This window comes from Callospermophilus lateralis, chromosome 12 (assembly GCF_048772815.1).
Source record: "Callospermophilus lateralis isolate mCalLat2 chromosome 12, mCalLat2.hap1, whole genome shotgun sequence".
NCBI lineage: Eukaryota > Metazoa > Chordata > Mammalia > Rodentia > Sciuridae > Callospermophilus > Callospermophilus lateralis.
Genome location: NC_135316.1, coordinates 69,163,878 through 69,190,745, shown reverse-complemented (window position 1 = coordinate 69,190,745; position 26,868 = coordinate 69,163,878). Strand labels below are relative to the sequence as shown.

The following is a 26,868-nucleotide window of genomic DNA, read 5'->3' as shown; positions in this document are numbered from 1 at the left end:
ATCTTGGGCTTCTTTCATTCAGTCTGTGAATTTCTTAGCTACCTTGGGGGACTTCTAATGACTTCAATGTCTCTTACCCCCTCTTTATTTATTTTTATATCGTGCTGAAGATCAAACCCAGTGCCTCATGTGTGCAAGGCAAGTGCTCTATCACTGAGCCACAACCCCAGACCCCCTTATCCCATTTTTAGATCTCAGTTTAAATGTTTCCTCTTTAGAGATTCCTTCTCTCGTTATCATATCTAAACATCCAGTTCATCTACTCGATTTTCATTCTTTAACATTAGATTTGATTCCCTCATTATTTTTCTCGATTTTAAGGCATACATTGGTCTATTTACTGCTTCACTTCCTGAACCCTTGAATCCTGTCTATCTTGTTTGTTATGCTTTTTAGCACCTGACTGCCTCACAGTAGGCATTGAATGAATGTTTTAATAAAAAAAGATGGCGGCAGTTTTTGAGATATCCAGATGTAGTAAGGGAGATCCACACATAAGTAGGTACATTTTAGTGCTACTTTAGTGCTGTTAGAATGCTATTTTGGTCCTGAAAAACAAGCAATGAAAGATTGAAGAAATAGGTCCTGTGGATTTTTAGTAGTGTGAACTGATAATTTTGTATGTCAAATTTGTGAAGCCATGTTGCCTAAATTGGTATTTTTAAAATTATCTGATACTGTGAGGTTAACAGAACTCTTACCCTAGCAGTCTCAGACTTAGGATCTCAAGTGTCCTTAGAAACCACCCATCTGTTGTAACAGCATGGGTATTGTAGGGCAGTCTCAAGCTCATACTGAGTTTTGGCTCTCTAGAATCAGTGTTTGGATTTGAATATCTGGCATGGCAACTTTCCTTGGGCAAGTCATTTAAACTGTACCTCAGTTTCCATTTCTGTAAAGAGGCTATTGAACCTATTCCCAGGGGTATTTTAAGGAGTAAATTGGCTAATATATGTAAAGTTATTTATTATGTGCTAGGCACTGTAGTAAACATGAAGTTATTTCTTTTCCTGTTTAAAGGCCTCATGTAACTAAAATTGCATGGAAACTTTCTCAACACATGTCACACTTTCAACTTTACAAAGAAATTAGAATGCATGGAAAGGGACTTTGTTCATTCTCCTGATACCAAACATAAATCTAACTTCTTCAGCATCTATTCTTTTGTGTGTGTGTGTGGTACTGGGGATTGAACCCAGGGCTTTGTGCATGGGAGGCAAACTCTCTACCAACTGAGCTATATCCCCAGCCCAGTATATATTCTTTTTAACTTCACCTGTGCTGTATAACTTGTCACCTCTGCTATCTTAGATATGTTAAGATTTTTATTCCTTTTTCATGTTTAGTTTTTTTCTTTCAACTGTATACTTATATGCATAGAAATATGAAATCTCTCCAATTAAAAAAAAATCTTTCATGGACTTTATATCTAATTTTAGCTATTGCCTCACTGTTACTCTATGTTCCCCAACTTAAAAGCTTATCTCTAGGCCAGGCGTGGAGGCTCATGCCTATAATCCCCGTGATTTGGGAGGCTGAGGTGGGAGTTTCCCAAGTTTAAGGCCAGCCTTAGCAACTTGGGAAGACACTGTCTCAAAAAATGTCCACTTCTTTCTCCCTCCTCCCCTCCTCCTTCAGACCACTTGTCCTTGCTTCCACCTCTAGTAGTGCTATTACGGTTATTAATTAGTGTGTTGATCTCATTCTACCCAGGCTTTTATATAGGGAGTTTCTCAGTCTGGTACTTTGGTTACTATCTGACAATTCTTTGGACATTTCTACATATGCTATAAGTTAATAACCTTCATACAGATGGCTCAAGTTTATAACACTGTCCAACTTTATGGGTCTAACATCTCTGGCTGTCCTGAGAGCACTTCAAACATGTTTTATGAATTTAGATTATTCTGCCTTCTCAAATGTGAGTTTCCTTTAGCATTTCTCATTTTAACAAACGTTACTCTCATGCATTTAGTTATGCATGCTGGGAAAGTGGGTGTCATCCTAAATATCTATTTTGTACACTCTAATCCATCATCCTGTCCTGGTGTGTTTTGTTTTTGTCTCAAATAGCTCAACATTTTGTCTCTTCTCCTTGTTAAGACACTGGCTTGGTCCATTATCTGTTGGCTTAAAGTATAACAGTTCTAATTTGTCTCCTTGTGTATTTCTTTGCACCAAATAAATTCATTCTCCTCAGTGTGGCCTGAGCGATGCTTCTTAAGACACAAGTTTAATGATGCTACCCCTTTGGCTAAAATATTCAGTTGGCCTCCCCTTGCTTTCAGGATCCCTGGGAAGAATAGAGACAAAAATTCCTCATAAATTTTGTGAAACTCTTGAGGTCTAGTCCCTTTTTACTTCTACAAGCTTACCTTGGGCCACTTTTTGGTGTGTCTCACTTTCTTTATGTAGCTCATTTTCTTACCTCAGGAGGCCTTTGGTAAAATTCTTGAACAGGTTAGGTCACCACCCTGTTTGCTCTCACTATGCCAAGTACATATCTTATCGTTTTCTTGTAGTCATTTAGGTTTTATACTTTTGTGTGCCATTTCTCCTCTAGCTAAAACTCCCTGAAACCCATTCACTTTCTATTTGACAATGCTTATTAGCCAAGTTATTAAGCCTCAGGCTTAATCCCTCCATCAAATCTTAAGATTCCACTCATTCTTACTAAGTAAAAGTGACAAAAAAATAACCACTAGGAGAATGAAACCTGATGTGAGGAAGATAAAATGTGCTTCTTAGAATCAGTGGAAGATCACAATAATATTGTTAAGTGGTTTCTTTAAAAGTCAATGAAACCTAGCATGCTTGTGCATGCCTATGATAGTCCCAGCTACTCAGAAGGCTGAGGCGGGAAGATTGCTAGTTGGAGGCCAGCCTGGGCACCTTAGTGAGGGCCCCGTCTCAAAATCAGATAAAAAATAAAAAGAGCTTGGTTATTGCTCAGTGGTATAATACCCATGAGTTGATTCAATACCACCAAAATAATAAGAGCTGAGTTAATTCAAAATGTAACATTCTCCCCTAGCTTCCTGCTTTCTAGTGGTAGTAAAAGAATGCTATTTAGGGAAAAAATTCAGAATATTTGTAGACTCTGACATCTTAAGAAAATTATTGGCCCTTATCGATTCTATTATTCAGGTCTTCAAAAAATGAAAAATTAAACTTATTTCTAACTTTCCAAAGGAAATATAGCTAATTTTAACTAATTTGATTCTAGTAGGTTTGATTACTTTCTGAACTTTTCTAAATTCAAATGATAATTACTTGGGATATCACTTGGAGAGAGAAATTCTTGATTAAAAAATCACAAGGATTTTTAAATTTAGAGTAGTAAATAGTGAATTACTACTTGTTTGCCTGACTTGCTCTTTTTTTCATTAACTTATATTCTCAGTATACTTCTTTTTTAGGAAAATTACCCACTGTGAGCATTCCCGTTTTCATTCCCGGGTTGAGGGCCTCTCTGCACTTTTCCTGTGGGTGGGAAGAAGTCATTTCTGTAACAGATTTAATTTTTGTCTTGACTCAGTTTGTGCCTACAATAGAGAAATTTAGAATGGAAAGTCAAAGTCATCTTGCCATTTAACATTATATAATTTCTCAGAGAATAATTTAAAAATTCTATTTAAAAAAAACTTTTGTAATTTTAGGGCCTGTTTTATTAGGGTCTGAATAATAAACTCTCTTAGTAGTCTGGCATTTGGTAGTTGAAATAAACTAATCACTTTTTTTTTTTTTTGCAAGCACATAAAATACTCATTATCTATGAGTCATCATTTTGAAGTCATGTACATTTTAGCTTTCTTTTGTTTTTCTTGTTTGAATTATCTCACTGTTCTTCAGAGCACTTTTGTGGCAATTATGAGCTTACCGTCCAATTTTATTCTGCATAGGTAGTGCCAAAATACATTCCTGGATAACAAACTATTGTAAGTAATCAAATAGTAGTAAAATGTCTTTTATAGAGCAAAAAGTACATGCATTATAGAGCTATTTTAAAAATTTTTTCTCATGATATACTGGTAAGTTTATTTTGAGAAAATATATGTTTGAATAAATAGAGATTTAATCACCTCATTTCAAAAGACTTATTAATAGGCTATAATTTTTTCATAAGTAATTTTTATTAAATGTTTTAAGTGGACCATCTATTAAATTTTAAGTTGGTGGCATCCTTTCAGTGTTATGTCACCCAAGACTTTTTTTCATGGAAAATGTGACTTAATAGTGAACTTGGTTTTTTTTCAATAATCTTTTAAGAGGCATTTAAAACAATCTTATAATACCAAATATTTTAAAATAGCAGACCTACCTTTCTTTACCTTTCATATGAACTGTTATGATACTAGAACTTTGGTATCTTAGTTGTAAGATTTTGTGCATTAAAGACATGGTCTAGCCAGGCATGGGGGCACATGCTTGTGATCCCAGCGGCTCAGGAGGCTGAGGCAGAAGGATCGCTAGTTCAAAGCCAGCCTCAGCAACTTAGTGAGGCCCTAAGCAACTTAGCAAGACCGTGTCTCTAAATAAAATATAAAAAGGGGCTGGGGACATGGCTCAGTGGTTAAGTGCCCTTGGGTTCAATTCCTGGTACCAAAAAACAAACACCCACAATCCAACAACCCCCTCTTAGCAATCATTTTTGTGTGAACTCTTAATGTTAGCCATGGATATAGGGCTATATAAATGGAGATATGATTTATGCATATTTTCTAATTAGTCTAAATTCCAAAACCTTTATTTTAATAGATAACATTCATTTGCCTGTAATAGTTTTTTGTTTGTTTAGTTTTAGATGGACACAATACCTTTATTTAGTATTTTTTATGTGGTGCTGGGTATCAAACCCAGTGCCTCATGTGTGCTAAGCAAGTGCTCTACCACTGAGCTACAACCCCAGTCCTATAATACAGTTTTTAATACAGCAAATCAGTTTTGGCAAATTCAAATTTCCTTTTTCTGCCCAGTCTGCCAAAAGAACCTTATAACCAATAAGTTATCCAAAAGATTGAACTCTTGTACATTCTGTTGTAACAGTAGATCTCTCGTAGGAATGAAGAGTTTTATATGAAAATTCTAACTTTTTCTCTGAAAAAGTAGCTACTCTTTATTGGCTATGTTTTAGGCACTATCTTATTATTTTCATAAGTTTGCTTGATAAGAAAATTAAAATTCATAGGAGAGCCACATCTGTTAAAGAAATTTATTGCTCACCTTAGTAATTCAAAAGTAGTTGTTTTTAGCTCAGTGCTGATCTAGGTACTATTTTGGTGCAGATATAAGAGGATTTTTAGATTAACATTTCAGCACAAAACAATTGATTTCTAAACATGCATCTCTATAACATGCTTCATTATTTTTTAAAATCTTTGTTAAATACTTTATGACAGCAATAGGATTCTTATTCTGAGGTCATCTTCATTTGACACATTTCATGATTGTTAGAACTTTCAGTTCACAGACAAACAGACTCAAGTGGTCCTACTTCTAATTTATGGTCCTGAAGTTTTAATATACAGATATGCAGAGACTTGGTGGTACACAGCCAGGGAATTTTTACCTTCCCTAAGTCATTCTGACTTGCTACTAATTTGAAGGTTTTAAATTTCTGTCATTTTAAGAAATAGATTAAAAACCTACTGAATATGTCTTTTGGGAGATTTTGAAACAGGCTAAAAATTCTGTTTTCAAGTTTCGAGTGTGCAAATGAGGTTTTTAAAAGTTACTCTTTCAGCATTTTTAGATCAAGTCTCAAATGGATGTTTTTAAACATCTAGCTTTTTGAGGCTGGCTTTGAACTCACAATCCTGCCTCAGCCTTCCAAGTTGCTGAGATTACAGACTTGCATCATGTGACTGTACTGTTTTTTTTTTTTTATGTTATCTATTTTTTTTTTAACCAAAGAATAAAGACTAAGCCCTTTCCCAATGTAATGCAGCTATTTATTGTTAGTAACATACACCAAGTTGTTGCAAAATGTTGAAAGCACTAGATTGGTTATTGCATATCTTTAAATATTTTAACTTTGAAAAATAGAGATGTTTGTCTTTGTGTTCTGGATGTTTAATTTTTAGATGTATTGCTAATGATTTCATAACTATATATTTAGGACTATGAAGATCAAGAAACATGGATGCTAAAGTTCTACAGATAAAATAGCATATTACTGCAGGATTATTATGTACTAGCTAAAGCATTTAGAAACTGCTCTTGGGAAAGGGGACATAATTTTACTAAAATCAACCTCACTTTCTGTTTCAACTATCTATTTCAAGAAGTATTATAGACGACAACATGAAAAGTGTTTATCTAAGAATACTAGAAGTGTGGGATTTATTCATATTAATGTTCTTATTTTTCCCTCTGTGAAGCTCACTGCTTATTTGAAGTGAGGTATTTGAAAAAAAATTAAAATAAAAGAATTGCATTGTTACATATTGCAAAGTTTTGCTCTAACCTTAGTTCCAAACTCACCAAATACTGTTTACCACCCTAACCCTAGACAGGTTGGGTTAAGTTTAATATGTTCTTTTAGGTATTCTATATACCTATTTGAGCAATTAAGAATTTGTATTCTTATTTTTCATTTTTTAAATATTCTCAAATGATAGCACACTACAAAGATTGTCTGCCCCTTGGTTTTTTTTTTTTTTTTTTTTTCCACTTAATATTTCTTGGTAGTCTAAACATTGTTGCTAGACAACCTCTTGATATGTACTTTTTTGTGGGGGCAGGTACTGGGGATTGAACTCAGGGGCACTCAACCACTGAGTCACATACCCAGCCCTATTTTGTATTTTTATTTCAAGACAGGGTCTCACTGAGTTGCCTAGCACCTTGCTCTTGCTGGTGAACTTGAGATTCTCCTGTCTCAGCCTCCTCAGCTGCTGGGATTATAGGCATGCACCACCATATCCGGCATGATATATACTCTTTTTTTTTTTTTTTTAACAGTTGTAGGTATATACCATATTTCCCTTAGTCTAATAAAATGTAGGTTGTTTCTTTTGCTGCTACAAGAAAATACTACAATCAGCAACCTTGTCCATATGTCATTTCCTATCTGTATATGTATTTTCAAAAGTTAAATTCTCAAATAAGAATTTGCAAATATTATTAAATTGTCCTCCATGAGGGTTATACTAATTTGACATTAATAGCACTGAATGAGAATGCCCCTTTTCCTATTGTCATTAAAGTATGCTATTGCTTTAGCATACTTTATGAAAACTATACCTAGAGTAGTTTGCACTTTTTAAATGACTTTAAGCATATATGTAGGTGTGTGTATGCATGTATATATGTTTTATTTTTTATTTCCATGTGTTGCTACGTTTTGTTTTGCTTGAATTAGTCTTTTGTTAATGATATATAGAGTAGTAATATATTTCCAGGTTGACATTCTGATTTTGTTCATGGTGGAATTTTGTGCCCATCAGCCAGATTTATCAGAACCTTCTTTCATGATTAGGATTTTTGAGTCAGGAAGAATTTTCATCCCAAGGTTATAAAGAAACAATAATACATTTACTTTAACTATTGGTTTTGCTTTTTCTATATACATACATCTTTGACCCTTTGGGGGTTTATTTTTGTGTCTGGATGGATCTGACTTTTGTTTTCTGTTTGTTTTGTTTTGTTTTCCAGATAGCTCCTAATTGTTCTAACAACATTTAATGAATAATTTATATTTTCTCCAGATGATCAGATCATATTTAGAATGAGTTTTAATTACAATGTCCTCCAAATGTTTTGAATGTAAGGGTGATAGAAGAATTAATGAGTAATAGAAACTGTAGTATTTTTATTCACAGTTAACTTGTTAGTTGAGTTGCCAGAAATTTTAGTTAACTATAGCTACTCACAAATTGAAAGGCACTTTCCCAAACTTTTCTACTATATTGATAGAATTTAGTGTAGGTTATCTTCAAGGGCCATTATCTATCAAAATCTTTTAATTGGTGTTTTTGGATTGTTTATGCTTATGGAAGTAATTTGTCATCTGAATTTTCTTCTTCTAAAGGCCTTAATTATCCTACTCAAGCACAAAGTAAGGAGAGGCTGGAAGAGATAAGACAAGAGTCTCTCCCGTGGTTCATCATAATCGCTTATGATGCCTGTAGTTGGATATGTCTCCTGTTACTATTAGGGGTTCCCATGATTTGCACAAATTCAGAATAAAAATGAAAAAAACACAGCCAGGGTTTATAAGCTGATCTGTGTTCTAGTCAATTCATGTTATTTCTAGAGTACTTTTTATTGTTGAATATTTTATTCTGTTAGGCAAACAAAGTAACAGAATAAAAATGGTAGTTTCCGTTATTCATTTATTCTGTCATCTTTACAATCAAAACTTCCTAATCCAATTATCTCCATATTTCTATGTGTGAAGACCTATTACTTGTACCAGAGAAAGTCACAGATCTTTGTGTATTTTTTATATAGTGACTAATAAGATGTACAACAAGTATCACTATAGGCAATGAGATTTAAATTAATTGCTATTCACAAGAAGAGTCTACATTTGAAAAAGTATGTAGGTTCATGTGTGTAATACATAAAGTAGAGGCAATCCGTGCTGTCAGTCATGTATTAGGTCCTATACAGTTAGCTATTTTAATCAAGCCCTAGATGAAGTAAATCAAAACATGATAGAGACCCTTCACTTGTGCAGAAGCTGACTTAATTGGGCAAACAACTGTTACAAGAGCATTACATAAGTGTTAGGACAGGGGAGGTAGAGGAGTTCTGTGTGATCCATTACTGTTAAGTGTGACCTGGTCTGGAGAACAGGAAAGGACCTACCTGAGAAGTGACATTGTATCTGGTCTCTGAGGAGGGCTGATGAAAGTTAGGACTGGAGGCAAAAAAAAAAAAAAATCAACTAGAAGCAATTTCAGAATTTAGGAAAGAACTAATGTGGACCTGAGTCAGGATGGAGGCTTTAGAAATGGAAGGGAAGAGGTCCATTTAAGAAATATTTAGGAATTTCTAAATCTTGTTTTTTTGATGAATATAGATGTAGGGAGAAGGGATCAGAATGACCTGGTTTTCTATGTGGGAAGTGGTTCTGGTTCCAGAAATAGGGAATATAGAAAGAATAAGTTTACAAAGAAACACTTAACATTTAAGCACGTTGAGTTTGGAACACAGTGAAGTGGAGTTGACCCGTGGACATTCAGATTTGAACCTGAAGTTTGGGATAAAATTCTGAAATGAAGGTATTGATTTGGGAGTTGTCATCTTAACGGTGATAACTAATGCTATGAGAATAGACCTATTACCCAGAAAGTATGTGTAGAACAAGAGCAGAAAGCTGAAGGCAGAACTTTGAGAATATCTATGTTAAGGGATAGAAGTTTCTAATTCTGGCCTTTGGTTAGATTGCTCCTCTTTACCCAAATAGTTTGACAAGCTGTGTATCCAGTCAAATCTAATCAGTTCTGAAGTGTTAGAATTAAAATCTATCTTTATCATGAAACTGTTTCTACTGCTTTTTCTAAAGACGTTTTTAAAAAAGCACTTAACTGGTGGTAGCATTTATTTTTAGTCATCAAATACTATTACACAAAATCTTAAGATTTTTTTTAAACTCAGATGGTTCCTATTTGTTTTTTTTAAAAATGTGTGTGTGCATTTCTTTTTGTTTATAAAACTGGTCATTTAGATGAGTAGGTGTTTTCAGATGGTCATATTGAACAACTACTATATGTCAAACAGTTGTTTTCTAAATTTTAGAAATAAATAAGATCTTGACCTGAAGAGTACCAACAGCTTAATGGTAAAAATAGATAGCTGGGTGAATGTTATTATGAAGTTCATAGCTTCCTTTTTTCTCTCCTCCAAAATATAAATTTATTGTTGTAAATATTAGTTTATTGTTAAATTGATCATGTTTCAATGCCTTCTTCCATTATAGTGATATGATGTAGAAAAGCAAGTCAATTCCAGGCAAAGACTTTTGTTCAATGGAATATACAACTTCATAACTTAATATTTTAAGTTATAAATTTAAACATGTTACCACATTTCTTCAGAAACATTTTTACTTGCTATAGAAAAATATATGGAGGTATTAGAGTTTTATTTTCTTATTGCCAGACATTAATTTTATTTTTCCGGGCTGGGGGTGTGGCTCAAGTGGTAGCGCGCTAGCCTGGCATGCGTGCGGCCCGGGTTCGATTCTCAGCACCACATACAAACAAAGATGTTGTGTCCACCAATAACTAAAAAAAATAAATATTAAAAAAATTCTCTCTCTCTCTCTTTCTCTCTCTCTCTCTCTCTCTCTCTCTCTCTCTCCTCTCTCTCTCTCCTCTCTCTCTCTCTCTTTAAAAAAAATAATAATAATTTATTTTTCCTTTACTTTATTATACATTGTGCTTTAATGAATGTTCATATTAATGCATCAATTTTTTTATGCATCCAGGATTGTTTTCTTGGGGTTAATTCACAAAAGTGAAATTTACTGGACAATATATGCACTTTTTTTAAAAGACTTTCTAATATACATTGACAAGTTCTTTTTTGAAAGGGCGTTGACTACACTTTTAGTAGCAGTGAATGAGAGTACTTATTTCTCTTGCCCAGATTTCTTTTGTGTTTTTTTTCCCCCAAATTTTCTAGTTTGACAAGTGAAAATAATATCTTGTTTTAGTAATGCCGGTTTTCTTATTAGTGAAGATAAACAAAAGTATAAATTCTTCTCTCAACTTTCCTCTTCTGCTCCTTTAGTTCTAATATATAACTTAGTATTTTTTACTGTGGGAATAGATCATACCCTTCTTATTTTTCAGGGTGAAGAGACCCAGGTTTTTAGTTGTAAAGCTGTATCAAAACTTTCCTCCCCTTTCTTTTTAAAAAATTAATAATAAAATATACATAACAAAATTTACCATCCTGTTTTTAAGTGTATAGTTCATTGGCTTTAAGTGTACTCAGGTTACGCCATTGTCACTATCCTACCTTCTGATCATTTTGATTCTTCTGCCTGCATATGAATGTTGGCTTCAGAATTCCCCCTTGCTGCCTGTAGCTTTATAGTAGCCATTCTTTTGGTTACTGTTTTGTTTCTGATAATTTTGACTTGTCTGGGTATTTTTGAAGCACACTGCCTGGGTATGAAAGCTGAGATTTCTTATTTATATTGGGTCTGGAGCTGTTACTAATAATTGAGATTTCTTTATTCAATGAATATGGCTTCGAGTTCCATTTTAGTTTTCCATAAACTTATTATCTTGTCAAGGTTGATGTTCATTTGCCACTTCATGCTTATCACATGGGACCTCATGAACTTTGTATAGGGCTTTTGGTTGTTGGTTTTGAGGAGATAGGTCACTCCTCAGAAGTGTTTATCTATGGGGATGGGGGTTGTGTCTTTCTCTAGTTCTTCGGACTAAAAGAGCTTCCTGGAGGTACAAAGGCTCTGGTGTGGCAAGGAGCTAGACTGAAGGGAGGCTGGGTGGCAAAAAAGGAGAGGGAAGGGGGAAGTGGTGTTGCAAGAGTAAACAGAGGCCAGTGCTAGAGTGCAGTATGAGAGGTGGATTCCTATTGAATAGAGCTGTTAATAGAACTCTATCGAAAGATTTTAATTGGAGCTTAGATTTGGGGCAGTAGAGTTGCATGTGTTTTTAAGAAGATCACTGTGGCTATTGAGTGCATAAATCCTTCATGTGACTATCATGGAAAAGTGAAGCTGGTCGAACATATAAACATAAGAACCATGAGTTCATTAGTATCTTTCTTAACCCAGCTAACCGACTTCAAGTTTAATATAGTTTGCACGTGAATCTCAAAAATTCACTATCAACTACCGTTTAATATCCCTATAAGGTTAACTGAACTTTAAATGATTTAGTGAGCTCAGAAAAATATTCATATTTCTCTTTTAATATATGAAGAGTAGGAAGTCCCAGTCATTAATAGTACTGAAATAAAAAGCAAACCATTTGTCAGTTTCTTCTAATTGCAAGTGCTGTTTATCACCATCATGCTTTAAGATTCATTCATTACAAATTTATCATGGCTTAAGTGTGTAGATGAGATTTGAGTACTTTATACATGTTTTGGGCATATATTTTATTGGTCCATATTATTCATATATTTAAATTCAAAGTTGAGTAATTCCTCTAGGAAGCTTCCTCTGACTCTGTGCTCTGTGCTGTCATCACTACGCCTGTACCTTCCCCTGTGCTAAGCACCTATGATCATGAGCTATATGATGCTCTGAGAACAAAAATGAAGGTTAGGGAGAATGAATGCAAAAGAATGAACTGGGGAAGCAGACTTGATGGCAAGATTGACATTTCTTTGAAGTCTTGTGAGTCTTCTGTTTCATTAAGTGATGCAGTTTTGTTTTGCTATGAAGTCTTTACCTAATTAAAAAAAAAAGCACATTACAGAGAGCTGTGCATTTTGTTTATATTGTGGCTGTGTCAGTTTTCAGCCCATTGTTTTTTTTCTCCTGTGTGAGGAGTTATAGTTCTGCAGTATCGTGTGTACTTTAAATTATTCTTCTGCACTGATTTTGGGGATGTCAAATTGATATGTACATGATTAGACTTTGTAAGTTTGAAAAAAAATCATTTCATTTAAGATAAAGTATTTGAGTATAAAAATTTGAAAAGAATGATTTCTCCTCTCTTCAGCATTTTAAAGTGTTACTCTGACTTCTTACCTTCCTAGTGCTCTCTAAGCCTTGTCTTTCCTTTTTTTGACTGTGGACTAATTGTGATTTTCTTCTTACCTGTGCTATTTTATCTCCCTTTTTTGGCTATTTACACTTCCTGCCATGAGTTGCATGTTGGTATGTAAAGGTCATTTTTAGTTGTGTTCCTTTCATTCACCTTACCCTGAACCCTGGGTTCAGGTCCTCGTCTTCACCCTGGGTCTTTTCCATCACCCTGGCCTGGGTAGCTCAACTGCCTCAGATGCTCCTTCCGAAGCTTCTAGGTTCTACTTATGATTGCCCTGATTTTCTAGTATTCCAGGCTCAACAGCCTCATCGTTTTTTACTTCATTTTCTCATGCCTCCCAGATGGTTGTCCCTGAACCCCTAGACCCTAGGACACTGCAGGCACTGTGTACATAGGCTTCCAGTTTTGTAATTATCAGATTCTGTAAGTATATCTTGCCTTTTTGTTCCTCTCTCCTTTTCCCCATTGTCTCCTTCATGGTCTAGGCTGTTAAGATTTCTCACTAATAATCCAGTCTTATCAGTCATCCTGCATCCAAACCCACTTCCCTCCTTCCCAGTCATTTGATTAATCTTATTAAAACATGCTCTCTCAGTAACAAGCTCAGAAATCTTCAGTGGCTCCCTGGAGTTCCCTTTGAGCTGACTTCTTACCAAACTTGTAACATACTACTTAATAAAACCCCTTTTTTCTTACATATCTCCTTTTCCCAGAATTCCTGTTCTACTCTTCCCCTGAAACTCACCAACCCTTTTGGGACCATAATCACATTCTACCTGATAGGATATATTCTTTTGTAAACTTAATGCATTTTTTTTCCATTCTTTTAAAAAGTTGCCCCTCATTATTACTTTGCCCTGCCTTTTTTATTGCTGGAGAGTCAGCAGGGCAGAATAGTTGAGAGTGTGGACTCTGCTGCCAGACTGCCTGCACTTCACACCCTGATTCCACCTCTTGCTAGTGTGGGACCTTGAGCTGGTTATGTATATAAATTGGAAGCAGTAATAATACCTATATCACAACACTGTTGTGAGGAATAAATAATTTATTTTAAAAATACTTAGGGTGCTGCTCAGTCCTACAGAGATGTTGGCATGTTAATAAAAGCTTTCTGCTGTTCCATAGCTCTTAAGGGAAGGGACTTTCTTCTTATTCTTTTTCTTTGGATACCTCCACAGAATCTGGCATGGTGCCTAATACATACTTGACATTCCTTAAGTATTTATTGAATGCGATAGAAGTTTATTGAACAGCTCTGTTGTCCAATAACAGCTGCTTTTGGTTTTGAAATAGGTTGTTTAAGCTTGTACAGAGTAATTTCAGCAGTCATAAAGTGAGGTCACTGAGTTTTTCTGGGATAATTTAATAGCAGAGTGTACTGTTTCCTTGTTTAATTATATGGTTTGGATAGAAAAACATCTGTGTAGTTTTAAAAAATATATATATTTTAAACAAAATTATACAAAAATGATGAAATAGTGAACCTTTGAACACTAAAGCATAAGACAGAAACTTTGGTGTTTACAGAAATGTCCCAAAACACTAAGAATCATATTGGGCAACAATTTTGTCATGTAATGGAGACAACCTTCTAAGTGAACTTTTCCAGAGCAGAACTATCCAGTTTCTTGTATAATTTTTCTTTCAAGCACACTCATTCTGAGCTCCACTCTGGGATTTTAAACTTATGCATTTAACTTTTCTACCATATACTTAATAGAGTTTTTTAGTAACTCAGAACGGAAGAAGAGATGTTCAGGATTAAAATTTGCTGGTGATCTTGATATATTAAACTTGAATACATTGTGAATTACGGTACTGACATGAATTACGGTACTGATATTTTAATCTTAAATATTTGAAATTAGTTTGAGTTAGTTTTGTTTATATGATTTTGAAGAAATGATAAACATCATTGGGCTAGACATTTCATTTAAATTATTTTTATCAATTTGCTCAAAAATTTTAATAGGGACTTAAGAAAGCTCTAAAAACTAGGTAGTAAGTTAAATATTGAATAATGATTGATTTCCATGGAAAAGGGGGGAAGAAATAGCCATTATATACAAGTTCAAGTAGTCTCTAAAAGAGAAGAAAAACTGAATTTTCACCAGTAAGCAAAAACCTGACTAAATGTGCTAAAATATTTATTCCATTTGGTAATATCTAATAAAGTAGCTTCCCTCTCCCATGGAGATTCTAAAGCATTTAACAGAGCCATTCCCAATGTTCTGAAGTTTATGTTTTGCCAATTAACCCATAACTCAGACTCTCACATTACTTCAGATAAACCCCGGGTATATTATTTTGCATATTTAACATAGCTAAAAACTAAATTTAACATCTTTTTATGTTAATATGCCATTTAAGATTTAATTTATATATTCAATTTTGTCATTAATTTACTGCAAATGTTTTTAATATCAAAGTATTCTAATTATTTCTAGGTAAAATAAAAAGATATATCCAAGAATCTATAAAGTTGGTTTTGCAATGGATTGGAATTTAAGTAAAAGGAGAGAAGGTATCAAGTTAATTGTGATGAAATATTCACACGTGACCTACTCATCAACTTGCCAAGTCTTCTGTTTCGTTTGTCTTTACAACCTTCATGTTGAAACACTGAGAAGTTTTTACTGAAAACTTCTCTGTTTTCTCTGCGTTAGTGTTGGAAGTACTGAGAGATTTTATATTCTAGATTATACTTGCTCTCCCTCTATCCCAAATTGAAGAAAACTCTTGGGGCAACTGGATGATTGGCAAACCTATTAACCATGGCAACAATATGAAAATTCAAAGGTATTTATGTATGGTATCCTTGAGTTCTGGTGGAAATAATTTGTTTTCCTTTCTCTTTGCCATGTTAACTTAATCTAGATTTGTGGATTCCAAAATAGAGCCCCAGCAGATTTCTAAAGACTTTTATCTTCATCATCTTTCTGTCCTTCGGTTTTTCTTTGTACTTTAGAATATCTGCATAAGAACATTGGAAATTATTAGAAGGAATTAGAAAGTAAAATGACTGAAATAACCTTCATATTAGTATTCTATAACTTGAAAAGGATAGATTATAGATTTTGTTTTGTATATCTTGTCCATATTTTATCTTCAGATTTCATTTTATTCCTTGTACTCATGTTAGCATATCTCTAATGGTTGATGACTATATTTGGGCTAGAGGTTTATATTAAATAAGCTAGACACACCTGTTTGAATTCACTCTTTGTTTCTCAATTTTTTATTATTATTAATTGCAATGACCAATTAAATAAATTCCAGATGTCTTTTGTAATCCTAGCACTGTGGAAATACAAGGGAAGTTTATTGTGATCCTTATTTTAAATAGCAGGCAGTTTTATTGTAATTACAAACTTATGCATGTTAAATAATTATAAAGTTTTTTAAAGAGCAGATCTTTAAAGATTAGGTCATAAGGTATAGATAGTAGATGGAAGAAAAGCTAAGTAGATTCATAGTAACAGGGTTGATTTGACTCCTGGTTCCCAAGTGCTAGCTATGTGAGCTTGGTCAAGTAACTCAACCTCTGACCCAGTTTGCTTAGCTCTCAAATGGGGGTGATAACACAACCCCCTCCTGGGATTGTTGTGACTTGTGGCTTTTCTTCTGGGGTTTCAAGGGGAAATGAAGCCCCAGTGACCTGAGGCATCTATTGAATGAATGAATTGACTTTTCCTGTGGCTCTGGAATTGCACCAGTAATGGACCATTGTTGGGAGATTTGAGAAAACAGCCATTCAGATCATTCCTGTGTGCCATGATTCCAGTGAGGAATCCTAGTTAAGGAATAAGATGAGTTAACCTAATAAATCACACAGAACAAGATCTGAAAATTTAGGTATCATTGGATTCTGAAAAAAAGAATTTAATCAGAGTAAAGGGGTTTCAGGCAAGAAATATCAAATAAAGGCTGTCTGCAAGTGTTTTCCATCTTAAGCAAGTATCCAATTACTCTCTGTCTCTGGGACCAAATGGGGTCAGAAAAATCAACAATTAATCATCAATCAGAAAGGCACTGAACATTTGAAAGGAGGATTACACATAGGAAAAAAAAAGTGCTTCTTAGCATGTGAATTATAGCAAAGTCATCTGAATCTACAAATATATTAAAACATTTTTTTGTGTTCTTGAGGTGGCAACTGGAAATTAAACAATTTACACATGAAATGCGTAAACTGACACATCTTTGCATATAAAAGCAAGTTGTAGGGAGACAATTTGCTCTACAGTGTTATGTGAGTGCAATTATAGGTAGATTAAGTGTTGAAAATTGGCTGTTGAGTATAAAGACCATTGGTGACTTTGTGAAAGCCATTTTTTTAAAGAGAATTTTTTTTTGAGAGAAAGAGAATTTTTTAATATTTATTGTTTAGTTTTCGGTGGACACAACATCTTTATTTGTATGTGGTGTTGAGGATCGAACCCAGCGCCCAGCGCAGGCCAGGCGAGGGCGCTACCGCTTGAGCCACATCCCCAGCCCGAGAGAGAATTTTTTAATATTTATTTTTTAGTTTTCAGTGGACACAACATCTTTATTTTATTTTTATGTGGTGCTGAGGATCGAACCCAGTGCCCCGCGCATGCCAGGCAAGCACGTTACCGCTTGAGCCACATCCCCAGCCCGAGAAAGCCATTTTAATGGACTGTAAGTTCATGTGTTAGCATTCATGTTTTCTCTCTCTTTCCTAGTCACTCATTTACACACATATACTTTCAATATATCTGCAGATTTTTGTGACTTTGTTCAGGTAATATGCTTAAAAGCTTATTGAATTTTTATTTTACCATTATTTTTAAATAGCACACTATTAGTTTGTCATCCTGCATTCAGGGTCACTACCCTGCAGTTTATCTTGCATGTTACTGCGGTGATCATTTTCATCTGAACCACGTGACCTCACTAGTATGCTCACTCCTCCCTGATCCCAGCCTCTGGGACTAACTCTGTTCTTAGGGAGGACTTGAAGAGTTCCAACCGAATACTCTGGGGGTTCAGCAGTAAGGGTAGTTTTTGCTGGTTTGAGGCTTTATCTTGCATATGATTTTGAAGAAATGATAAACATCATTGGGCTTTATCTTGCATATGATTGGTACACTGCTGTATTACAATCATCAGTTTCCTACCTTATAATCCGATTTCAAGTATCTGGGCTACTTTTACTACTCTTTGAGGAATCCTTGCTTTGTAACTCCAAGTCTTTGGACTGACTCTCTCTGATGGGTGACATTTGCAAGGTCCCATCTGTTGGTCTGTCTGTAAATTCACACTGAAACTCCCTTGTGCCAACCACTTGCCTAATAATTAACTGTTGCCTGTCATTGTTTTCTGTTTTTCTACTTACTTAATTTCCCCCTACTGCCTCCTGTGTGTTTGGCATCCTTATCCCTTTGGTTCCCACCACAGGAACTTCAGGGTGAGTGAGAGTTTAACTGATTGCCCCTGTTATTTCTAGATTTTGTTAGAGATGTTACCTGCTTGCAGTGAAATAAATTGTGATGATTCAAAGAGAAAGGAAAATTGTTCATAATGATTTATATAGGGGAATGGATATATAGTCAACAGAGAATGAATATAAGGATTGTTGAACAGCTGTGAAATAAGTTAATTAGGCCTGGCTTCTATTATACTTGGAAGCCCAGAAGCAGACTGGCTAATAACTAGTCAAGTATATATGTGAGGTTTTTTAAAGGATTACTTTCCAGAAGAGGCAAAAGACAACTTACCAAAATATATCCAACATGACAAAGTTATTTTGTGGCAAAAGAATTAAAAAGATTGAAAAACATAATACAGAGCTCAGAATGAGAATAATATATTGCAAATGAGGAAGTCTAGAAATGAGTAAATTAGCTGTGAGCTTTCTAGCAGCCAGTGCAAGATGGAAATAATAATTAATCGATTATAAGTCTTTAAGATATAAAAGCAAATGAATTATGTAGGCAAATCACAAGAGTTTCTGGTATTGAGAACATATTTATCTGAAAGAAAAAGATGAAAGTGCTTTGGGTCCAGAAGAAATAGCCACAGGAAGAATCAGTCTTGATTGTAAGAAAGTAGATTAATAGCTGTACTTTAATCTTCCAGTATGTAAAATCTATAGATACTGTAAAGTGGGAAGAATTAGATTGGATTCAAACAATTAAAGACTAACCCCACAAATAATGAAAGCATAACTATAGTTATCTTAGAAACACAGTTGTAGAAAATATTTGTAAATCTTATATTTTTTCAAAATATCAATATATCCCTGGCCATCAAGGAAGTCTAGAGATACATTCTAGCTCATCTCTGGCTCTCTTGGGTACATTGAAATTCAGACTGTCAAAACATTTGCAGATAAAAGGAAAAAATGGAGAATACATTCTTTGAAAAATATCCTGAAAGTATATAGTTTCTAGCATATTGTCCAACCAGATGATTTGAGGAGCTATATAGAACACGGGGTGGCATGCCCCAGGGGTCGGTAGATAATGTGGTACAGAAGTGTGTGTGTGTTACTATACATCTAACTCTAAAAACTGAAACAATTTTATGTCCAGTGAGGGAGAAAATGTTTCGTTTTTATATTTAGGTTTTTCATCTCAAAACTAAGGATTTTGCCTTTACTGGTTTTATTTAACATTTTAAAAATATTTCTTTAACACTGACTTAGGTCCGTTTTCAGTTTTTTAGAAAGAAGGACTAGGAAATATTTTCATGTATTAAATGTGTTAATCAAGTTAAAAGCTTTTAATTAGTTTGAGGATAGACCATTTTGCAAAAACTTTGCTGCTAATTTCTCTTAGATATTGGCCAGTCATGAAGACTTAATGGTCACATAACAAAAGATGAACAGATCTCTGAAATATTTTACATTTGACTCACTGAGAGAATGAATGGATGAACATTTGTGGAGCTAGGTATAAATGATATAAATAATGATCAAGTCGTGTCCCCTGCTTTCAGAGTTTACTAGGGGATTATAAAACTAAGAAAGTAAGCCAAGTATATTATAGTGAAAAGTGCTCTCAGAAATGGTTGGTATGGGTAAAAAATAAAGAAGTGAAAACTCGGGAATAATTCCCTATGAAGGATGAGACATTTAGTTGAAATTTTAGGGCAGTTACTTGGGAAAGGATCTCCCAGGAAGAGAAAGTACAGAGATCTTAACATAGATCTTTGAAGAAGAAAGAGTTAGCCTTATATATAGTAGGGGAAATGAGAAAAAATGATAGGAATTCATGCACAGGGGTAGGAAGGGGGCTAGGATAGAACAGGGAAGAATTTGTGTGTATGTATGTGTGCGTGCGCGCGTATGTGCTGTGATAGGAGCTCTGCTTTGACCTGAAAGTTGTAGGGAAACATGGGAAGATTTTGAATTGGGAATTTATATGATTAGATTTGTTGGAAACTTGATATTAGTAGGTTAAAGTGATGTTTTTTTAATGGATAGATTAAGACAGGAACAGCCACAAGGAAAAGGAGTGGGAGAGAATTGCATTCTACAGTGAAGATAGAATCAATTTTGCACATTGTCCAATGAGATGCAAAGGATGATGGGAAAAAAATGAAAGATGATTTGTGGTTTTCTGATTCAGGTGACATAGCTTGTGTTTGTTTTCTTTTCAGATTGAGGTGAAATTCAACTTCAAGCTACATAAAATTAACCACTTTAAGCTGTATAATTTAGTGGTGTTTAGTGCATTCACAATGTTGTGTAATTACCACCTTTTTCAAGTTCCTAAATATTTTCATGAACTCCAAAGAAAACTCCAAACCCATTAAGCAGCAATTCTTCATTCACCGCATCCCCAGTCCCTGGCAAACAATATTATCTGCTTTCTGTCTCTTTGAATTTACCTATTCTGAATATTTCATGTGAATGGCACCATTAACATGTGTTCTCTTTTGTCTTCTTTCATTTAGATGAGTTCAGGGGTCATCCACATCATCCTGTACTTCATTAATTCATATAGTTCAATTATATGTTCTATATGGGTATATACTATATTTTATTTATTCATCTGTGATGAACATTTGAGTTTCCACCTTTTGGCTATGGTGAATAATGAGAGCTATTAGGAACATTTGTATTTAACAGTTTGACTGCCTGTTGCATGGTAATTCTATGTTAACTTTTTCAGGAACATTCTTTTGCCTGTTGTCTACAATGGCTTTACCACTTTTACACAGGAGCCATTTACGAAGGTTCTAATTTTTCCACATCCTCACCAGTACTTTTTGTTTGCTATATTTTGAATTTTTGCTATCCCAGTGGATGTAAAGTGGTATCATGTGGTTTGGGGTTTTTTTGTTTGTTTGTTTGTTTTTTTGTATCATATTTTGATCACTGATGATGAGTGAGCATCTTTCATGTGCTTGTTAGCAATTTGTGTATCATCTTAGTTCCAAACCTAGGGATATATCCAGAAGGTCTGTTTAGATCCTTTGCCCCATTTTTCAACTAGACTATATTTTTATATTTTTGAGTTCTTTATATATTTACAAGCCCCTTATTGGATACATGATTCAAAAATATTGGTTATCTCTTTTTGATAGTATCCTTTGATGCACAAAGTTTTAATTTTGATGATGTTAAATTCATCTACTTTTCCTTTGCTTGTACTTTTGGCATTTTATCTAGAAATCTAATGCCAAATTCATGGTCATGAAAATGTATTCTGTTTTGCTGTAAGAATTTCATAGTTGTAGCTCTGATATTTAGGTTATTGGTCTATTTCGAGTTTGTATATGGTATGAGATTGGAATCCAACGTTATTCTCTTACATGTTAAGCCATCATCATTTGTTGAAGAAGCTATTCTTTCTTGGTTGAATGGTATTGATACTCTTTTCTGAAATCAATTTTCCATTGGTGTATAGATGTATTTCTGGATTCTTAATTTTATTCCACTAGTTTTTTATGTTGTTATCACAAAATATATCTTTTACATTGTATGGTCATTAACAGATTTATAATTATTGTTTTATACATGTCTTTTCTCATTCATTTAGAAAAAAGCTACAAATCAAAAATATAATGTTGACTTTTTACTATTTGTATATTTTAGTTGCCTTTACCAGTGTTGTTGTTGTTGTTCTTCTTCTTTATCCTCCTCCTCCTTCTCTTCCTCTTCCTTTTCTCCTTTTTAAAAATGTGGTTCTGGAGATCAAACCCAGAACCTTGTGCATGCTAAGCACATGCTTGACAACTGAGCTATACCCCTAGCCTACACCAATGTTGTTAATTCCTTTGTATGCCTTTGTGCTATTATCTAGAGTCCTTTTACTTCTTCCTAAGGGACTTTTTAAACATCACTTGCAGGGCAGATGTACTAGCAATGAAATTCCTTCAGCTTTTATTTATACAGGTATCACATAATTGCTCTTTCATTTTTGAAGGAGAGTTTTTGCCATTTGACCAGGTTTTGATTTTGGCAGTATTGGGGAATGAACTCAGGGGCTTGCACATGCTAGGCAACAAGCACTTTACCATTGAGCTTCTTCCTCAGCCTTTATTTTATTTTGAGACAGGGTCTTGCTAAATTTATACCAGGCCGGCCTTGAATTTGCCATCCTCCTGCCTCAGCCTCACAATTAACTGGGATTATAGGCCTATGCCACTGTACGTGGCTTCCTGTTAGTACTTTAAATGTGTCACTCTCTGTCTTCTATCTTCCATGGGTTTGTCTGAGAAATTGGCTATTATGTCATTGAGGGTTCCTTGTATGCACCAAGTTGCTTCTTTTGCTGCTTTTAAGAATCTCTTAGTCTTTGATGGTGTAATTATAATGTGTTTTGATATGGGTCTATTTGATATTGGATTTCACTGAGTGAGCTTCTTCAATGTACAGATGCATGTCTCATAAAATTTGGGAAGTTGTTGGCCATTGTTTTTTCTAAGAGTCTTTCTGTTTCTCTTTTTCTTCTGAGTCTCTCATTATGGGTATGCTGGTCTGCTTGGTGGTGTTTCACAGACAGGTCTGTTAGGTTCTGTTCATTTTTCTTTATTCTTTCTGTTCCTGAAACATAATAGTTTCGATTGACCTAAGTTTCCCCCCAGTTCTTGGGATTGAACCAAGGCCTCACACATGCCAGACAAGTGCTCTACCAGTGAGCCACATGCCTATCCCTCAATATTACTGATTTTTTTCTTCTGCCTGGTGTTCCACAAGTCTCTTAGGGTCTGTTCATTTTTCTTCATTCCTTTTGTTACTCAGAACTTGATCATTTCAATTGACCTATTTTCAACCTCACTGATTATTTCTGCTCCATGCTCAAATTTGTTGTTGAACTTCTCTAGTGAAATTTTCATTTCAATAGTTATATTTTCAATTCCAGAACATCTCTTTGGTTCCTTTTTGTAGAGTCTCTCTCTCTCTCTCTCTCTCTCTCTCCCTCTCCCTCTCCCTCTCCCTCTCCCTCTCCCTCTCCCTCTCTCCCTCCCCCCCTCCCCCCTCCCCCCTCCCTCCCTCCCTCCCTCCCTCTCTCTCTCTCTCTCTCTCTCTCTCTCTCTCTCTCTCTCTCATTTCTCTTTACCGACTGATGTTCTGTATTTCTCATTTCTCTAGTTTCCTTTAGTTCCTTGTCCAGGGTTTCCTTTAGCTCTGTCAGCATACCTAAGATAGTTGATTTAAAGTCTTTGACTCCTAAGTCCAGTGTCAGGGAAAGTTTCCAAAAGTTTATTCTGTGAATGGGCCATACTTTTTAGTTTCTTTGCACTACTTGTACATTTTTGTTAAAAAAAAAAAAAACTGGACATTTTGATTATTTCAATGTATATAACTCTGGAAATCAGGTTCTTCCCCTTTCTTGGGGCTTAAATCCCCATCCCCACTCCCAACAATAACAACAATAATGCTTTCTACGTATCTTTTGTGTGCATTCGTTATTCTTTTGCCTCAAGTGACAGTAGATTGTTCATTTGTTCATTTACCTTTTCTGTGTTTTTGAAGAGTGTCTCCTGCTTATCTACTTTTGTGCCTTGAGAGAATCTGAGTCGGGTGAAATAAAGGTAAACACTTTCTTCAGTCCTTCAGGTTGTCTCCAGATAGTTTCAAACAGATTATTTGAGAAATTCTGCTCTGCTCCCTACAGAAGTAGAAATTAGAGTTCCATGTGGTAGGCTGCCTTGTCAGGGCTGCCACTGAACTAGGGTCAGTAAAAAATGCCACAGTTTTCATGTTTCTTCGAAATTTATTGATTCAGTACCTGCTTGCTTGCTGTAAGCCTTTTACTATTTTCCAGAGTTCTTACAAAGTTGATTCTGATAAATTTTTTCCCTGGAGGGAAGGATTCTTGGCACCTCCTACTTTGCCATTTTTATTGATGTCACTACTATAAGTGAAGTTTTTTTCCTTTAAAAAAAAAAAAATTTGATGGGGGCTGGGGCTGTGGTAGAGCGCTTGTCTAGCACGTGTGAGGTGCTGGGTTCAATCCTCAGCACCACATTAAATAAATAAATAAATAAATAAACAAACAAGTAAATAAATTAAATAAAGGTCTTGTGTCCAAGTACAACTAAAAAAAAAAAGAAATATTTAATAAAAAAAAATTGATGGAGCCAGACCTGGTGATGTATGCCTGTAATTCCAGCAGCTTGGGAAGCTGAGGCAGGGGGATCACAAGCTCAAAGCTAGCCTCAGCAAATTAGAAAGGCCCTAAGCAACTTAAGTGAGACCCTGTCTCAAAATTTAAAAAATAAATTAAAAAGGCTGGGGATGTGAATCAGTGGTTAAGCCTGCCTGGGTTCAATCCCTGGTACCAAAGACAACAAAAACAAAACAAAAATTTGTTGGGAGCAATGAAAAGTGTCTGAACTAGAGAGGTGATGGGGATTGTGAGGGGACTGAGAATTATCAGATGAAGCTAGCTACCAGGGAAATACATAACTATGAAGAAAATTATATACATAGCTGTGAATCTACTACCAACATAACAAAGCTAAATCATTAGAATATTTTCAAAACCATATTGTATTTCTTCTAATACTATCCTCTTATCCTCCAGAGGTAAATTACTAAAGTGATTGAGGTGGTGGGTAGGGAAAACTAATATTTCTGTATTTTAAAACAGAGTCCCCCCCCCCCCCAAGCAGCATAACTGGATAGGGACGTATCCCTAAACAAAGTGTTATTTAGTTTGGTTTGTTTTGAAGCTTTATAAAAGTAGAATACTGGATGGAGTCTTGTTATGTTTTGCATTTTTCATTCAATATTGTTTTAAGAGTAGTCATGCTGTGTATAGCTGTATGTTATTTATTTTTATGAGTGCATAAAATAGATGTGTGACTGTACCACAGTTTTTTCATTCGTCTCTTCTTTAGTGTTGTTTTCAGGTTGTTTCATTTTGTTTTTCTATTTTGTTTGGCAAGATGAACAGCTACTATAAACATTTTTATACTTGTGCACAAGATACATAGAGTGTTTCCTGTGGAGTGGAGTAGCTCAATCACGGCAGGTTCACAGTTCAGTTCTATAAGAGGATGTCACGTTGTTTTCCACAATAATTGTGCTAATTATTCTCCCACTAGGAATATATTTTTAAAAAAGTGTAAACACATTTATAAAAGATTAATATTTTTGCCAACATTTCTTACCTGACTTCTTCAATTTTGCGAAGATAGGGCATATAAATATTAGCTCTAACTGGTTTTGAGGTTAAGCACTTTATGTGCATGTTTATTAACCATTTGTTTCCTCTTTTGTAGAATTCCTTTTCCTATTTTTCTTTTGGAGTTTTTGGGTTGCCTCATTTGGGATATACCTTTTCACCTTCTTTATGCTGTCTTTTGAACAGATGTTCTTAATTTTAATGTAAGTTAGAATTAAGAAAATATTCTTTACTTAGGGTTAATGACTTTTAAGTTTAAGAAATCTATTATTTCCTCAAGTTCAGCAAGGCAGTCTCTAAATTTCTTCAAAAATATTAGCATTTTGTCTCACACATTTATGTCTTTAGCCAATCAGAATTAATTTTAAATGAAAATATATATAGAAAAATAGCAGTAATTTGTTCTTTACAAGGATACACACTCTGCAGACTTCTAACAACATCAATTCTATTTTTAATATTACATAAATGAAATTATATACTATACAGTATATTCTGATTTTTCTTGCTTAGTATTGTACTTGTATCATTTATGAACTATTTCTTTTTTTTTTAGTTGTAGATGGACACAATATCTTTATTTTATTTATTTATATGTGTGCTCAAGATTGAACCCAGTGCCTCACACATGTGTGGCAAGCCCTCTACCACTGAGCTACAACCCCAGCCCATATCTATATACACACACACACACACTTTTATTATATGAGTGTACTGTATTTTAATTTTTCTTGTCTATTGATAGACATTTGGATTGTTTCCACTCTGAGACCCCTGTGAGTAATGCAGCTGTGCCCACTCTTGTGTATGTCTTCAGGTGCTCTTGTTTGCAGATGTGTAGGACGGCTGCCTGGGCCTGGGCAGCTTGATGTTAGAAGTGAGAGAGCCCCTCCCCTAATAATATTGAAGTACTGTTAATCTGTGGTGCTGTAAAACCTATCATTAGATTGACTTCTAAGATTTGAGAGAGTGATTTTATGCCACAGATCAATGTTTATTATGATTATTTGCACATTTAACAATTTCTGCTATCACCTGCCTTACCCAGCCCCAACTGCCATCTTGGGCTAGCATGACAAGTACTAATACATAGCTAAGCATTCTTCCTCTTCTAGACTAATTAAAGTCACTGCCCACATTCAGAGACATCATTTTCTTCTGGGCTGGGAAGCACCTAAGTGTGGAAGAGGGTAAAGACTGTGTTCCCTTGCTTGTAAATAGGAAATTAGCATATTCTGTAAGGCCTTAAAGAGTTTCACAGGAAGAAATAGAAATCCTGCTATTTTGTGGAGACTAGAGACTTTTAAAGGCTTTTTAAAAGCATTCCCATACTTTAGAAAAAACTTCAAAATCTCAGGCAAACCATACCTCAAAACATTCAAATACTGTTTATTTTCAATTTTTGTCTGTTCCTATTATTTTTATTTTTCAGTTTCGTACGTTGTGACAGTATGTTGCTTATATTTATTAACACATTTTATAGCTTTTAATTCTGTATTAAAATGAGGCATTTTTTAAAATGCCTTATTTTAAAAAAATAGCCAAGATCTGTGTGG

General features: G+C 34.7%; 1 protein-coding gene across 4 annotated transcripts in view; it reads left to right on the top strand.

The window, feature by feature from the left end:
• Positions 1-26,868, top strand: part of Tsc22d1 (TSC22 domain family member 1) — a 111,922-nt gene that overhangs the window by 43,840 nt on the left and 41,214 nt on the right. Inside the window, exon 1 of one of the 4 annotated variants that reach the window (XM_076872609.1) lies at positions 15,323-15,503. The exons of the other annotated variants lie outside the window; for them this stretch is intronic. Within the exon in view, the coding sequence (XP_076728724.1) occupies positions 15,457-15,503 (47 nt within the window). The 5' untranslated portion in view covers positions 15,323-15,456. Of the gene's footprint in view, positions 1-15,322; positions 15,504-26,868 lie in introns of those variants that run through there. 4 annotated transcript variants of the gene reach the window in all.